The sequence below is a fragment of the Dama dama genome, chromosome 31, assembly GCF_033118175.1.
Source record: "Dama dama isolate Ldn47 chromosome 31, ASM3311817v1, whole genome shotgun sequence".
Classification (NCBI taxonomy): domain Eukaryota; kingdom Metazoa; phylum Chordata; class Mammalia; order Artiodactyla; family Cervidae; genus Dama; species Dama dama.
This window is the reverse complement of record NC_083711.1, coordinates 48644042-48661565: the sequence shown is the minus strand read 5'-3', so window position 1 is coordinate 48661565 and position 17524 is coordinate 48644042. Positions and strand designations below refer to the sequence as shown.

The 17524-nt window shown below is 40.1% G+C and overlaps 1 protein-coding gene across 33 annotated transcripts in view; it reads left to right on the top strand.

Annotated features, from left to right (window-relative positions):
• Nucleotides 1-17524, top strand: part of ABI3BP (ABI family member 3 binding protein) — a 274479-nt gene that overhangs the window by 244889 nt on the left and 12066 nt on the right. For all 33 annotated transcript variants that reach the window (XM_061134006.1, XM_061134020.1, XM_061134000.1 and 30 more), the window contains one exon: nt 1637-1745. In XM_061134006.1, coding sequence (XP_060989989.1) covers nt 1637-1745 — 109 coding nt within the window. The remainder of the gene's footprint in view (nt 1-1636; nt 1746-17524) is intronic.

The following is a 17524-nucleotide window of genomic DNA, read 5'->3' as shown; positions in this document are numbered from 1 at the left end:
GTCAAGAGCATGCGGACATAGATTTCAATCCCAGACCGGGTGTGTTCTAAATAATGCAACTTGAATCTATAATTAGCCTCTTTGAACTTCTAGTTTTTTATTTGTAATAATAGTAATTCCCATTGTTATCAATTCATTGTGAGTATAAAACTTAACAGAGAATTCATGTTTCTTTCCATTAAGTCATGCAGTTTCCACTTTTTACAACTATCTGTTTTGCTTCCATGCTAATTACTCCCTTCTTTTTCTAGTAACTGCCCCTTTAAGGCTGAGGGAAAAGTATAATTTGAATATCTGAATTCCGGATGCTCCCTCTCCCTCTGTGTCCATGCTCTGTTAGAACAGAAAGTCAGCTGACACATAGATTGGGAGCAGAGAGTCTGCGGAAGACATACTAAATATCAGCCATTAGTCTTTTAAAAGCTGCACTCCTGTGTCCAGACACATTGGCCATTGCCTTCTAGTCTAATTTAAAATTTTCAGAAGGATGGTTATAGGAAGTTATTCTGAAAAGGTGGTCCTCCATCTTGGATGTTTTAAATTTACCATTAAAGATCCTTCCCAAATTAAAATTGGTGATTATAAGTCTCCATGAGTTATCCTATAATTTCAGCTTTATTTCCAGTATTATCTCCTATCTTTGGTCTCAGCGCTAACAGCTTGAATCCCAATAACTCACAGCCTTCCCACTTTCCCCGAAGCCCACCATTTGTGTATTTCTTCATATTGACAGCACCGTTTTTGAGTGGGCTTTTGTGGTGGTTTGCTGTTTTTTTGTTTGATTTTTGTAATCCTCTTTGTGATCTCATCACATGTATTAAACTAAATCCCAAGTGACAGCAGGGAAAACAAATCAGTAAATTATATTCTCTTATTCTGAAAGTCTTTCTCTTTTGATTAGCCCTGTAAGTTCATAGAAAGCTATCCTTTAGGTAAGTGTATACAGATCTCTCTGCAGACTTTAAGGGCAAAGTTTCATTTTGTTTTAATTCAAGGATAATTATCAAGGGGGCATATATAAGCAGTATGTACAAGACTTATGTAACTTACATAAGCAGTAGGTACCAAAATCTTGTAATTCTATAGTTCAAAATAATAGACTCTGGGAAAGTGTAGTTCATTATTTGGTTAAATGTTTTTTGCTGCTGTGGTTTTAACTGTTCTTTGCAGCAGTACCACGTCATCAGTGACCATTTCCCAGCTATGTTATAAAGCCTGATGAGCAGGAAATGGGCTTCTGCTGAAGCACCACTCCTCATAGACTGTTTCTTACAAAACTGCACTGGATTTTCCAGCAATGGCAGATGATCTGACTTACATATCAGAATGATAGGTTACCCATATACAGTGCTACCACCGGAGTGTCATCACTTTATACGGTTACCAGGCAGCCTTTCCTGCTCCGGTAGAGAGAAAACCAAAATGGTCCATGAGCAGCTCCCCAGATGCTTTGGGACCTTCCCCATCAAGTGATAATCTCCATCTAGAAGTTGCTAACGTGTATGGTCAATAGGTCTCAGACCTGCAATCTCAGTTGCTCACTTTTATGAGAGTGACTTTTTAGGTTGATAGCTTCAAGAACATCCAGTTTGCCAGAGCATATAGACAAGTGTCTGCTGGCCTTTTTGCTTTTCAGAATATGAAGTTATATCCAGAGAAAATGGATCATTCAGTGGGAAGAACAAGTCCATCCAAACAACAAATCAAACCTTCTCCACAGTAGAAAATCTGAAACCAGACACAAGGTAAGCCACCAGTGCTATTCCAGGTGAATTCCAAGAGTGTAAAAATCATAACAAAGGCGGGAAATGACATCCTCCTTCTCCATCCGAGGGAGGGTCTAGTCTGCATTTCATTCTTTGGCTTTCTGTACACAGCACTAGAGACTCCTAGAGTCATGGTTTGCAAATATGCAACTGACTGGTGGGGATACAAGAACTGACAAGTCGGTCTTGTAAGTTGACATTAGAGCTGGGGACACGGAGAGGTGGAAGGCCATTAATATCAAACATTGATATTAAATACCAAAGTTTTAAAAAAAATTAAATAAATAAATACCAAAGTTTAGAGGAAGAAAAGTCTACAGACCAGAGAAAACTGGAGTGTGGACGGTATAAACTAGATTGGAAGCACGTAAAGTTGGCTGGCGTGCCGGAAGAGGAGGGCAGGGAAACAAAAGCCACGTGACAAATGTAGATTAACATTTGTAAGAGTTGATGCTTAAAATAGTTACAGACTAGTCTCAGACACAGCGTTCCTTTGCTTTGGGGTCTTCTTATTACAGACCAATGAGAATAGATTTTGTTTAAATGGGCATATATTAATTGTTCAATAATAACTTTTGTTGGCATCCCTTATTACACATTGATACCAGGTTGTTTATCTTGCTGTATAGTTTTGTGACTCCTTTTTAAATCTAAAATATGTAATAATTTATCAGTTTATTTTATTGTTGCAAGAAAAATAAGACATTTCTAAAAATGTAGTAGGGAAGCGGGTTTTGGTCTTGTGTTTGTTTTATACGGCTAAATCATCAGATGTATTACTCGAGCAGACGCTCAAATGGATATAGCCAAGTACTGCCTAGGCCAAAGTGCTAAACTTATGTCTGGACTAAATTTCGCTCTGTGGGAAATCACTTTCTTCCCTCCGACTCCAAAACACCATTTGATAAACTGTCCCTGCTTTCCGTATAAAACAACAACAAAAAAGAAATCCTGACATCTTAAGTTATAGTACACCAGGCAAACAGATCAATTTTCCAGACTGAGGAGTTTTTCAAGAATGAGTATTTCATAACCTGATGAAGATCCTCCATGTTGAAAAAGATAAGCGATGGTGAAACCTGAAACTTCAGCATCAGAGCTTTTTTTTTGGTCATATTTTACTTCTCGTATCTCTCATTGTCATCCGACTGAATTGAATTGGGTGTTAGCGTGACACCAGAAGAGCCTGTTTGACAGCAGGAAGACTCCTAATCTTTTCAGGGGAAAAGGAAGCATCTAATTCATTAGAGATATTCTGCTGTATATTAACTATAGTCCTATAGTGCAAGAGTAACATCTTTCCACAAGTGTGGGGTTTTTTTCCCTTAAAGTTCTCTATTTTGACTCATAATATGGAAAATTTTGTAAATGTTAATTTTCTTAAAGAGATTGAAAGTGAAGTCACTCAGTCGTGTCCGACTCTTTGTGACCCCACGGACTGACTATACCCTACCAGGCTCCTCCATCCATGGGATTTTCCAGGCAAGAATACTGGAGTGGGTTGCCATTTTGGTTGGCCAAAATTAGCATGTATCTCAGTAGAAGCCCACTTGATGATCTTGGTTCTGCTTCCTTAGCCAGATTAACAGGGAGAAGGCCTATTTTTTACCATAATGCGTTTTAAGGAAACAGTAAAAGAGTAAAGGTCATTTAATTTGGACTTTTTAATAGGTGGACTTGGACTTACAGAACTTGCTTTTTATTCCACTTTAAAAAAGTGAGCCATGTAGTACACAGAAGGGCATCCAATTTCTAAGTGTTCATTGTGTTCTGTTTCTGAATCAGGCTGTTCCCAGGTTTCATGGTGCACCTATTAGCTCATGAGCAGAGGTAGAACACAGTTATGCCAGGGACATTTGAAACAGAACTTGTTTGTGAAAGGTTTGCGTCTGCATTCAGCTAACATTTACCTGGTGCCAGTGACGTGGTCAGCCCTGTGCCTGGTATTGTGCCCACACACAGGGGTAAACACCCGGCCTGCCTTTGAGGAGCTCCAGGCCAGCGGGGCAGATCGCTGCCGGCCGATTATTGCACACACAGTGCCCAGAGTTCAGGTGGAAGTCTGCACCAGAGGCGGTGGGAGCCCAAAGTGGGTGGCGTGTCACAAAGCCTGGGGAATCAAAGGAAAGACAAACTTCCTGGAGACGGTGACACCTGGACTGAGGCGTGATGAACAGACAGGAGCCAGTCAGGTGACTGTGGCAAGAGAAAGGAAGGTCAGAGAGAAGAGCGCGTGTCAGCACAGGGGCCGGACATGGTGTGGTTGTGCATGGTGAAAAGCAGGCTGTTTTCACCAGTGTGAGGGGCGAAACGTGGAGAGAAGTGGAAGCAACGAGAAGCAGAAGCCAAGTTAGGGAGGGCCTTCCATTGCCAGATCTTGGCTCAGATGGTAAAGAATCTGCCTGGGATGTGAGAGACCCAGGTTCAATCCCTGGGTCTGGAAGATCCCCTGGAGAAGGGAGTGGCAGCCCACTCCAGTATTCTTGCCTGGAGAATCCTGTGGACGGAGGAGCCTGGCGGGCCACAGTCCACGGGATCGCAAAGAGCTGCCCATGACTGATGACTCAGCACCCTCACTTTTCGATGCCAGATCGGGGAATGTGGTCAAGTGGTGGGGAGACCTTGAAGCATGGGAACTGGGGAGTACCTTGCTCTGATTTTCATTTTAGCTTGCCTTCTGATTTTTCTTTATTTAGAATAATCAATCCTGATACTAACGCTACTTGTATTGAGTAGTTGGTAGAACACATCTAACTACAAAGAACTTTTTGTTCATTTCTTGCATGAGTACCATAGTGGCATCTGATCGAATTAGTCAGATGGGGACATAAGAGATAAGTGCCTTAGGGCTGAGCTGGATTTCAGTCTGGAATCACAGGACCTGTCAAGTCATGAGGTTCATGTCTAGTTCCCAGCTATAATTGGTGTGGGACTCATGCTGCTTGTTCTTGGAGTTTGCCTTGGACTCAGATGCCACCTCTCACCTTTATCCCACTGTTGTCGCCTGTGTCTTGCTTGTCTCCTGTCCACCATCAATATGCCTTCTAAGGAGGACCCCTGCGACCTCCATGTGCCCAACTTAGGTAAAATACACGCAATCCTCAAAGTCACCACTGGTAGTGAGGCTGCAGCAGGCATAATAAAATTACAAGTTCCCCAATTTGGGCTTGTTGGGTCTTTTGTTACAAACTTTTTTCATATTGTCTTACATGGTAAAGGCAAGGTTCCTTACCACTGTATCTTCTCTGCCCCAATCATGACCCAAGATCGATGCAAGTAAGAGACACCCTGTAAAATAAAGAGGAAGTATGTACAGGATGCAGTTAATAGGTGGTTTTTATTAGCTATAAAGAATGGCTTTAATCACATTTCATCCCTTGTGGAAAATTCTGAGTCAAAATATACAGTAAATTCCTCACATAGGCCAACTCTGAATGATAGCTGTTAAAATTCATCCATGAGCTTCTGGAATTCCCTATTTGAAAAGCTGGAAGATAATAACTTCTGAAAGAATATCAATAGCTTTGTTCCTATTCTAGGAGACACATGTAAAGAACTGGTTTTTAGTCACCTTTTCCATCATTTGTCCTGACTAAATAACAGGAGCTTTAAAAACATGTCATAAATACTGGCTAATCGTTAAACAGTGACATGGGTGGGGTAAAGGTTGGTGTTAAAACATTTAACCTGCATAATCAAGGCAGAGAAAAGAGATCTACAGAGGCTCTGGGGTTAAAAATTCTAAATGTTCACACACTACTCTAGAACCAAAAAGACAGTGGACGATGCTACCTTCTCCCGCCTGTGTTTAATGATGTAGCCAGGTTGTTATTTACTCTGGAGAAGCTTGAAAACTAACCCACAGTAAGAGACTTCAGTCTAGGCATTAAAGTGGAATACAGGTAGCAATGTCTTGTAAACTGTAAATCTGATGGAATGGCCATTACGGCTGGATCCACCAGCCACTCTCCTGCCCCTGGCAGAGTTGGGCGGCTCAGCCGGCGTGCGGTGTTGCTGTCTCTGGACCGCAGGGCTGCCGGGCGGCCCTGGGGAACCCGGCGCAGCGCCCAAGCATCACAGCGTGGACAGGCCCAGCCTCGCTGGCGGCTGCTCGCAGTGGGGGTGACCGGTGTACGGAGGGCAGAGGCGCTGCTTGCGGGAAGCCAGGAGCGCAAAGTCAAGTGACAGGATCTATGAACAGAGATGAACAGCGGGAGCACAACTCTAGCTCTTTCTCTGGAGGATCCCCCTCTTCCACCCTCCACCCCTAAAATACAAAGACAATGTAGAGATGCTGGTGTCCACTGAAACAGTACCCATCTGGCCCACTCTCCAATATTGATTTTCCCCATGAAGCTTCATTGTTTGCCTCTCGTTGAACTAAAAGAAAGGATTAAGAGGAGCCTTTCCTGTCTGTAGCCAACTACTTTGTTTGCAAAGACCACTAGGATTATGTTTAGTTCCATGAACAGAAGAAATGATAAAGTATGTGATTAAAAAAATGCTGCACCACTGCTTAAAGGGACAAGAACTGTGGGCTAATTGACCTTAAAGTCTCTCCCACATCTAAAATAACCTAATCTTAATGCTATCTGAAACCATCACAGAATAAAAGGGAAATAAAAATGAACTGAAAATAAAACCAAAACCTGGGTCTGTCTTACAGTGAGCAGGTGTGTCCTGATAAACCATTTTTGTTTTGAATCTATGCCTGTGGTCTGCAATTTCTTTTCAGACAAGTTATTTTCAGCACACATTTTGGTAACCCATTGATGGGCCAGGCTCTTCCTGATGAGCTGGGAATGTGGATTTACACACAATCACTGTCCACTGACAGAGCCCTTGCATCTCACTCTTCTCTTCGTATAAGCCCATGTCTCTCCCCGCTTGGCTAAGAAATTGAAGAATTCTCTGTGTGTGCCAGACATACATGTGGTCCAGCAATTTCCTATGGAAAATGCACTCTGTCTGGTAATTAAGATAAATCAAGTTTACTTAACTGGCTCAAGCACTTCTACTGTCGTCTGTGGCTTGGGAGGATCCTGGAGAATAGTTCTGCCTCCAAGATTAAAACCTACCAAAGTTTCCTGTAACTGACAGCAAAGATAGTTTGGGGCTGTTGTTTATGTTATATGACTTAAATCTTGGCATTGAAAATAAACTGGAATAGAGGCAGCAAGTTCTTGTAAACTGTAAATCTGATAGAACAAAGCAGGCATGTGGAATGGCCATTATGACCTTATTCATCAGGTTTTTGTGAAATTCTAGTCTCTGCAGTCTGTATCAACTTTTCAGTATCTCTTCTCATCGGCTTTATAGAAAGGAATAAAATAAGCTACCAGAGCATGAGGCTTTTTTTGTTTTTAGTTTTACTGTAGGTCTGAGCAGCCGCAGAACAATTGCTTCCTCATTAAAGAAAGAAGAAATTGAGTTGATTGCTCGGGTTTGCAACAGCAAAGAGCATGGAACTCCACTAGTCTATAAAGAGAGCAATTCTTCTTTTCACATCACTGGATTATTTTTATTACTTTGCACTTCAAATTCCTTAGTATTTAGGGAGGGGGTGTGAGATACACTTAGCAACACTTCAGTATTAGAGAGCAACCCAGATCTGAAATGCGTGTGTCCCCCTACAGAAATGCGAGATAAAAGAACTGTCCTCACGGACCTCCTGGGCAGCTGGTTAATGACCCCCAACCCCTGAGCCACTCTCTTCTGTCAGACCTCGGCTTATTTCGTCCTCGCAGCATCCCCGCAGCTCTGCCCTTTATTTCTCCACTGTATTCCCAGGCAGCAGCTGCCTGCATGTGGCAGGTATCCAGAAATCCTGTCCACAGTCCTGCAGTCCTTGAAGAGCTGGTGGGTTTGATCACCCTTTCCCCTTTCCTTTCTTTCCCTCTGACTGAAACCCAACCTGAATGGGGCCCAGATATTTCAAAATGACACAAGGGGTCAAATCAGCTAACAAAACATTTCAAACCAGCAAAGAGCTACCGGGTGGCCTTTCTATATAAAAAGTGGTTGCTTGAGGTTTATGAGCTTTTGTTAAGTTTACCAAATAGTGAAAATTATCATTCAGCTCTACGTTATGGGTAAAAATCGGGGAAAATCATTGTAGAGAGGAGCAAAGGAAGAGAAGGCAGGAAGATGACAGAAAGATGTGTCCGCCCTAACCGGACCTGGAGGTTAGCCTCAGGCTAGATCCTGAAGGTTGGCGCTTCCTCATCTCTGACAGTTTTGCCTGTAAACCACAGATGCCCTTCTTATCCCCTTTACAAACACAAGTTTGTGGACACAGTTCTGCCTTGAGAGTTCTATGGTAGGGTTTCTCAAATTCCCCAAGAATAGAAGCACCTTTAAAAAAAATTCTTTAGGGATATAAATATAATATTAGAGAACATTAATAATGACTTACTATATGCATGGTACCTTAAATTTACATGCATCATTTCATTTAAGCCTCTTAAGAATCTCACAGGCACTTTTATACACTTAGGAGGTTATAATTACTGTATTTAATAGTATCCTCACAAATTCCATTATGCTCACTTTTATAGACGAGGCTCAGAGCGGTTAAGTTACTTACCTTAAGGGTACACATTAGTGCAGCTGTGAACCCAAGTCTTTCTGGCCCCTGACCTCATGACCTTCACCGCAGCACCATGCTGCCTCCTGATGGGCAACTGGGAAGATGGTTTCTGTCTGAATCCATCACCGTCTGGGGAAGATCAGACATGGCTTCTGCCAGGGCTGTTCTTCATTTGGCCTGTCCTCCGTGAGGCCCCAAAGCTTGACTGCCACCTAGACCGTACTCCACTTAGATACTCATTTTGATGAAGCAGGTCTTAGAAATATCTTTCAAGTTTAATTTTCACTTTTGTCAGAAGCAGATGTACTTGGTTTTAAAACTCAAATACTACAAAGCAGTTCATTCCTATTCCTAAGTTCTACTTGCCAGAAGCAACCATTTTCAATAATTTTGTTCATTTCTCAACTTTTTCAAGGTATTATAATTGACAAAATTGTAAGACATTTAAAGTATACAACATGCCGATTTGATATACATATACATTATGAAAGGCTTACCCTGAATTAGTTAATAGATCTATTACCTCATATATTTACTATTTTTTATAGCTGGTAAGAACATTTAAATTATAATCTTTGGGCAAACTTCAGTTACACAATACAGTATTTCAACCATCATTATACTTTTGATCCTCATATCCTGTTCATCTCACAGCTGGTTTGAACCCTTTTACCAACATCTATTTCCCCAGACTCTGCAGTCACTTCTCTACTGTTTCTATAAGTCTAAATTTTTTTTTTTAAAGATCCACATATAAGTGATACCATGCATGATTTGTCTTTCTCACATGGCTTATTTCACATAAAATAATGCCCTCTGGGTTCATTCATGTTGTCACAAATGACAGGATTTACTTATTTTTAAAGGCTGAATGATATTCCATTGTGTGCGTGTATGTGTGTGTATACACGTACATAGATACAGGTCACCCTTGAACAACATGAGTTTGAACTGCGAAAGTCCACTGAGATGTGGATTTTTTTCAACAAATACAGTACTTGCATTTTCACTTTACAAATCTTTAAAGTTTTTTTGATTAGAGGTCACAGTAGGTGGAACCAAAAGAATTAGGGTTTGAGTCCCGACTCTATGCAAACTGTTTGAGTTTTCTTCCCTTGGGTGAATCATTTATCAATTCCTTCATTTTTGAGGCAGAGATACCAATAACTCAGATTTTTACCTGACTGGGGGCTTGGCACCTATAATCCCTACACTGTCCAAGGGTTAGCTGTGTATCTCACAATTTTTTTATCCATCCTTCTATCAATGGACACTTGTTTCAGCATCTTGGCTAGAATGAACAACGCTCCTGTTAACATGGGAGTACAGACATGTTTTTAAAGTAATGATTTCATTTCCTTGGATATACACTCAGTGGTGAGATTACTGCATCATTCAGTTCAGTTCAGATCACTCTCAGTCATGTCTGACTCTTTGTGACCCCATGGACTGAAGCACACCAGGCTTCCCTATCCATCACCAACTCCCAGAGCCTACTCAAACTTAAGTCTATCATGTCGGTGATGCCATCCAACCATCTCATCCTCTGTCATCCCCTTCCCCTCCTGCCTTCAATCTTTCCCAGTGATAGGGTCATTACCAAGTAGTCAGTTCTTCGCATCAGGTAGCCAAAGTATTGGAGTTTCACCTTGAGCATCAGTCCTTCCAACGAATATTCAGAACTGATTTCCTTTAGGATGGACTGGTTGGATCTCCTTGCAGTCCAAGGGACTCTCAAGAGTCTTCTCCAACACCACAGTTCAAAAGCATTGATTCTTCAGCACTAAGCTTTCTTTATAGTCCAGCTCTCACGTCCATACATGACTACTGGAAAAACCAAAGCTTTGACTAGATGGACATTTGTTGGCAAAGTAATGTTTCTGCTTTTTAATATGCTGTCTAGGTTGGAAATATTTTTTTTCCAAGGAGCAAGCGTCTTTTAATTGCATGGCTGCGGTCACTATCTGCAGTGATTTTGAAGTCCAGAAAAAATAAAGTCTCTCACTGTTTCCATTGTTTCCCCATCTATTTGCCATGAAGTGATTATGCCATCATCTTCATTTTTTGAATGTTGAGTTTTAAGCCAACTTTTCACTCTCCTCTTTCACTTTCATCAAGAGGCTCTTTAGTACATCTTTGCTTTCCGCCATAGGGGTGGTATCACCTGTGTATCTGAGATTAGTGATATTTATCACAACAATCTTGATTCCAGCTTGTGCTTCATCCAGCCGAGCATTTTGCATGATGTACTCTGCATATAAGTTAAATAAGCAGGGTGACAATATACAGCCTTAACACGCTCCTTTCCCAATTTGGAACCAGTCTGTTGTTCCATGTCTGGTTCTAACTGTTGCTTCTTGACCTGCATACAGATTTCTCAGGAGGCAGGTAACGTGGTCTGGTATTCTCATCACTTGAAGAATTTTCTACAGTTTGTTGTGATCTACAGAGTCAAAGGCTTTTGAGTAATCAATAAAACAGAAGTAGATGTTTTTCTGGAACTCTTGCTTTTTCAATGATCCAATGGATATTGGCAATTTGATCTCTGGTTGCTCTGCCTTTTCTAAATCCATCTTGAACATCTGGAAGTTCTCGGTTTGTGTACTTTTGAAGCCTAGCTTGGAGAATTTTGAGCATTACTTTGCTATCGTGTGAAATGAGTGCAATTGTGGGTAGTTTGAACATTCTTTGGCATTGCCTTTCTTCAGGATTGGAATGAAAATTGGCCTTTTCCAGTCTTGTGGCCACTGCTGAGTTTTCCAAATTTGCTGGCATATTGAGTGCAGCACTTGAACACCATAATTTTTAGGATTTGAAATAGCTCAACTGAAATTCTATCATCTCCACTAGTTTTGTTTGTAGTGATGCTTCCTAAGGCCCACTTGACTTCACATTCCCGGATGTCTGGCTCTAGGTGAGTGGTCATCTGAGTCATGAAGATCTTTCTTTGTATAGTTCTTCTGTGTATTCTTGCCACCTCTTCTTTTTTTTTTTTTTTTTTTTATTTTTATTAGTTGGAGGCTAATTACTTTACAATATCGTAGTGGTTTCATACATTGACTTGAATTAGCCATAGATTTACATGTATTTCCCCATCCCGATCCCCCCTCTCACCTCCCTCTCCACCCAATCCCCCTGGGTCTTCCCAGTGCACCAGCCCTGAGCACTTGTCTCATGCATCTAACCTGGGCTGGTGATCTGTTTCACCCTAGATAATATACATGTTTTGATGCTGTTCTCTTGAAACATCCCACCCTCGCCTTCTCCCACAGAGTCCAAAAGTCTGTTCTGTACATCTGTGTCTCTTTTTCTGTTTTGCATATACGGTTATTGTTACCATCTTTCTAAATTCCATACATATGCATTAGTATACTGTATTGGTCTTTATCTTTCTGGCTTACTTCAATCTGTATAATGGGCTCCAGTTTCATCCATCTCATTAGGACTGATTCAAATGAATTCTTTTTAATGGCTGAGTAATATTCCATGGTGTATATGTCCCACAGCTTCCTTATCCATTCGTCTGCTGATGGGCATCTAGGTTGCTTCCATGTCCTGGCTATTATAAACAGTGCTGCGATGAACATTGGGGTGCACGTGTCTCTTTCAGATCTGGTTTCCTTGGTATGTATGCCCAGGAGTGGGAGTGCTGGGTCATATGTCAGTTCTATTTCCAGTTTTTTAAGGAATCTCCACACTGTTCTCCATAGTGGCTGCACTAGTTTGCATTCCCATCAACAGTGTAAGAGGGTTCCCTTTTCTCCACACCCTCTCCAGCATTTATTGCTTGTAGACTTTTGGATAGCAGCCATCCTGACTGGCGTGTAATGGTACCTCATTGTGGTTTTGATTTGCATTTCTCTGATAATGAGTGATGTTGAGCATCTTTTCATGTGTTTGTTAGCCATCTGTATGTCTTCCTTGGAGAAATGTCTGTTTAGTTCTTTGGCCCATTTTTTGATTGGGTCATTTATTTTTCTGGAGTTGAGCTGCAGGAGTTGCTTGTATATTTTTGAGATTAATCCTTTGTCTGTTGCTTCATTTGCTATTATTTTCTCCCAATCTGAGGGCTGTCTTTTCACCTTGCTTATAGTTTCCTTTGTTGTGCAAAAGCTTTTAAGTTTCATTAGGTCCCATTTGTTTATTTTTGCTTTTATTCCCAATATTCTGGGAGGTGGGTCATAGAGGATCCTGCTGTGATTCATGTCGGAGAGTGTTTTGCCTATGTTCTCCTCTAGGAGTTTTATAGTTTCTGGTCTTACATTTAGATCTTTTATTCATTTGGAGTTTATTTTTGTGTATGGTGTTAGAAAGTGTTCTAGTTTCATTCTTTTACAAGTGGTTGACCAGGTTTCCCAGCACCACTTGTTAAAGAGGTTGTCTTTTTTCCATTGTATATCCTTGCCTCCTTTGTCGAAGATAAGGTGTCCATAGGTTCGTGGATTTATCTCTGGGCTTTCTATTCTGTTCCATTGATCTATATTTCTGTCTTTGTGCCAGCACCATACTGTCTTGATGACTGTATGCCACCTCTTCTTAATATCTTCTGCTTCCTTCAGGTCCATAACATTTCTGTCCTTTATTGAGCCCATCTTTGCACGAAATGTTCCCTTGGTATCTCTAATTTTCTTGAAGCGATCTGTAGTCTTTCCCATTCTACTGTTTTCCTCTATTTCTTTGCATTGATCACTGAAGAAGGCTTTCTTATCTCTCCTTGCTATTCTTTGGAACTCTGCATTCAAATGGGCATATCTTCCTTTTCTCCTTTGCCTTCTGCTTCTCTTCTTTTCACAGTTATTGATAGGGCCTCTTCAGACAACCATCTTGTCTTTTTGCATTTCTTTTTCTTGGGGATGGTCTTGATCACTGTCTCCTGTACAATGTCACAAGCCTCTGTCCATAGTTCTCCAGGCATTCTGTCTATCAGATATAATCCCTTGAATCTATTTCTCACTTCCACTGTATCATTGTAAGTGATTTGATTTAGGTCATACCTGAATGGTCTAGCAGTTTTCCCTACTTTCTTCCATTTAAGTCTGAACTTTGCAATAAGGAGTTCATGATCCATGCCACAGTCAGCTCCTGGTCTTGTTTTTGCTCACTGTACAGAACTTCTCCATCTTTGGCTGCAAAGAATATAATCAATCATATGGTACTTCTATTTTTCATCTCTTGATGAACCTCCATACTGTTCTCCAGAGTGACTGTACTGGTTGACATTCCCATCAATAGTGCACAAGGGTTCCCTTTACTCCATATCCTCACCAGCTTTTGCTATCTCTTGTCTTTTAGATAATAGACATCCTAACAGATAACATCTCACTGGGGTTTTGATTTGCATTTCTCTGATGATTAGTGATGTCTTTAGCATTATTTCATGTGCCTATTGGCTATTTGTATATCTTCTTTTGAAAGGGGTCTTTTCAGGTCCTTTGCACATTTTTCCGTTGGGTCATTGACTTTTTTGCTGTTGAGTTCTGTGAGTTTCTTATGTGTTTTGGATATTAACCACTTACCAGATGTATGATTTGCATATATTTTCTCCCATTCCATAGGTTGCCTTTTCATTTGTTGATGGTTCCCTTTGCTGTACAGATTTTCAGTTTGATGTAGTTTCACTTGTTTATTTTTGCTTTTGTTGCTTTTGCTTTTGGTGTCAGATTCAAAAATTACTACCAAGACTAATATAAAGGAGCTTGTTGTTGCTCTCAATCACCTAGTTGTGTTTGATTCTTTGCAACCCCATGGACTGCAGTATGCCAGGCCTCCCTGCCCCTCACCCTCTCCCAAAGTTTGCCCAAGTTCATGTTCATTGCATCAGTGATGCCGTCCAGCCTCTCATCCTCTGATGCCCTCTTCTCCTTCTGCCTTCGATCTTTCCCAGCTTCAGGGACTTTTCCAATGAGTCATAGGTACACATCAGATGACTAAAATATTAGAGCTTCAGCTTCAGCATCAGTCCTTCCAGTGAATATTCAAGATTGATCTCCCTTAAGATTGACTGGTTTGATCTCCTTGATGTCCAAGGGTCTTTTAGGAGTCTTCTCCAGCACCACAGTTCAAAGGCATTAATTCTTTGGTGTTCTGCCTTCTTTATGGTCCAGCTCTCATAACCATAAGTGACCACTAGGAAGACCATAGCCCTGACTATACAGACCCTTGTCAGCAGAGTAATGTCTCTGCTTTTCAACACACTGTCTAGGTTTGCCATCATTTTCCTGCCAAGAAACAATTGTCTTCTGATTTCATGGCTGCAGTCACCATCTGCAGTGATTTGGGAGCCCAAGAAGAGGAAATCTGTTACTACTTCCACCTTTTCCCCTTCTATTTGCCATGCAGTAATGGGGCCAGATGCCATGATCTTAGATTTTTAATATTTAGTCTTGAGTCAACCCTCCTCCTTCACCCTCATTGAGGTGCTTTAGTTCCTCTTCACTTTCTGCCATTAGAGTGGTATCATCTGCATATCTGAGGTGGTTGTTGTTTCTCCCGCCTATCTTGATTCCAACTTTTGTAATTCATCCAGCCTGGCATTTCTCACAATGTGGTCAGCGTATAGATTAAACAAATGGGGTGACAGCAGACAGCCCTGTCGTACTCCTCTCTCGATCTTGAATCAGTCAGTTGTTCCACACAGGGTTCTAACTGTTGCTTCTTGACCTGCAAACAGGTTTCTCAGGAGACAGGTAAGATGGTCTGGTATTCCCATCTCTCTAAGGGCTTTCCACAGTTACGATCCACAGGGTCAAAAGCTTTAGCCTAGTTGAAGAAACAGAGATAGATGTTTTTTTTCCTGGAATGTCCTTGCTTTCTCTATAATCCAGCAAATGCTGGCAATGTGATCTCTAATTCCTCTTCTTTGTCTATACCCAGCTTGGACATCTGGAAGTTTTTGGTTTGCATAATGCTGAAGCCTAGCATGAAAGATTTTAAGCATGACCTTACCAGCATGGGAGATGAGTGCAACTGTCTGATGGTTAGCACATTCTTTGGTACTACCCTTCTTGGGAACTGGGATGAGGATTAACCTTTTCCAGTCCTGTGGTCACTGATGGATCTTTCAGATTCATTTACATAATGAATGCAAAACCTTGATAGCATCCTCCTTTAGGGATTTGAATAGTTCTGAGGAGTTTTATGATTTCAGGTTTTGTGTTCAAGTCTTTAAACCATTTTGACCTGACTTGTATGTATGGTATAAAATAAGGGATGTGGAATAGCTTTCATTTTATTGGTATCTTCTTCAATATCTTTCACCAGTGTCTTAAAGTTTTCAGTGTACAGATCTTTCATTTACTTAAATAAAATTATTCCTAAATATTTTATTATTTTTCAGGCTATGGTAAATTTTGAGGCTAAATTGTTTGTAAATTGTTTCCTTAATTTCTCTCTATGATAATTTTTGGTATATAGACAATCCAACAGATTTCTACATATTAATACAGGATCCTACAACTTTACCAAATGTATTAGTTCTAGCAGCTTTTTGAGTGTTTAGGGTTTTCTACATATAATACCATGTCATCATCTGCAAATAGAAAAAAAATTTACTTCTTCCTTTCCAATTTGGGTGTTTTTTATTTCCTTCTCTTGACTGATTGCTCTAGCCAGGACTTCCAGTGCTATGTTGAATAAAAGTGGTGAGAATAGGGATTCTTGTCTTGTTCCTGAGAGAGGAAAAGCTTTCAGCATTTCATCATTAAGTATGATGTTAGCTGTGGGCTTATCATACAAGCCTTTATTATCTTGAGGTATTTTCCCTGTATACCAAGTTTGTTGAGAGTTTTTATCAAGAAAGAATGTTGAATTTTGTCAAATGCTTTTTCTGCATCTATTGAGGTCATATAAATCATAGTTTTTTTAATCCCTCTTTTTGTTAATATGGTATATCACATTGATTTGTGAATGTTGAACCATCTTTGCATTCTTGGAATGAATCCCACTAGATCATGTTTATGATCATTCTAATGTATTGATGAACTTGGATTTGCTAATATTTTGTTGAGGATTTTTGCATCTATATTTCATCAAGAATATTGGATTATAATTTTCTTTTCTTGTAGTGTCCTTATCTGACAGGGTAATGCTGGCCTCATAAAATGAATTTGGGAGTTTCCCTCTCCCCTTCACTTTATTGGAAAAGTTTGAGAAAGGCTGGTGTTAATTACTGAATCCACCAGTAAAAACATCTGGTCCTGGGCTCTTGTTTCTTGGGAAGTTTTTGGTTACTGACTCAATCTCCTTCCTAGTAATTAGTCTACTCAAATGATCTATTCTTTCCTGCTTTAGTCTTGATAGGTTTTATGTTTCTAAGAATTTATATGTTTCCTCTAGGTTATTCAATCTGTTGGTGTATAATTGTTCATAATTATTCATTGATCTCCTACAATCCCTTGTATTTCTGTAGCGCCAGTTTAATGTCTCCTCTTTCATTTCTGATTTCCTGATTTTACTTGAGCTCTCCCTTTTTTTCCATTACTCCAGCTAAAGGTTTGTTAGTTCTGGAAAAGCCAGCCCTTAGTTTTACTGGTCTTCTGTACTGTTTTTCTGATCCCTATTTCTTTTACGTCTGCTCTGCTATTTGTTATCTCCTTCCTTCTACTGATTTTGGGCTTAGCTTGTTCTCTTTCTTGTTCCTTGCGGTATAAAGTTAGGTTGTCTGATATCTTTTTTTCTTAATATAGATATTTGTTAAATTTATTTACTATAAATTTCCCCCATAGAATTGCTTTTTTTTCCCCCATAGAATTGCTTTTGAGGCACTCCATAAATTTCGTTATGTTGTCTTTCCATTTTCCTTTGGCTCAAGATATATGTTGATTGCTCTCGATTTTTTCCTTTGACTCATTGGTTTTTCATTCATATGTTTGTTGTTTAATCTCCATATATCTGTGAATTTTCCAATTCCTTCTTTTAAATCAAATTCTATTTACCATTCTGGTTAGAAAATATACTGTATATGATACTAATTTTCTTAAATTTATTAATACTTATCTTGCATCCTGACATTTGACCTATCTTGAAGTATTAAAGAGTTTGGTCCATTTACATTTACGGTAATTATTGTTAGATATGGACATACCATTGCTATTTTGTTTTGTAATTCTTTGGTTCCTTTCTCCATCTCTCCTTCTCTTCTTTTGTGATCTGATGACTTTCTGTAGGGCTA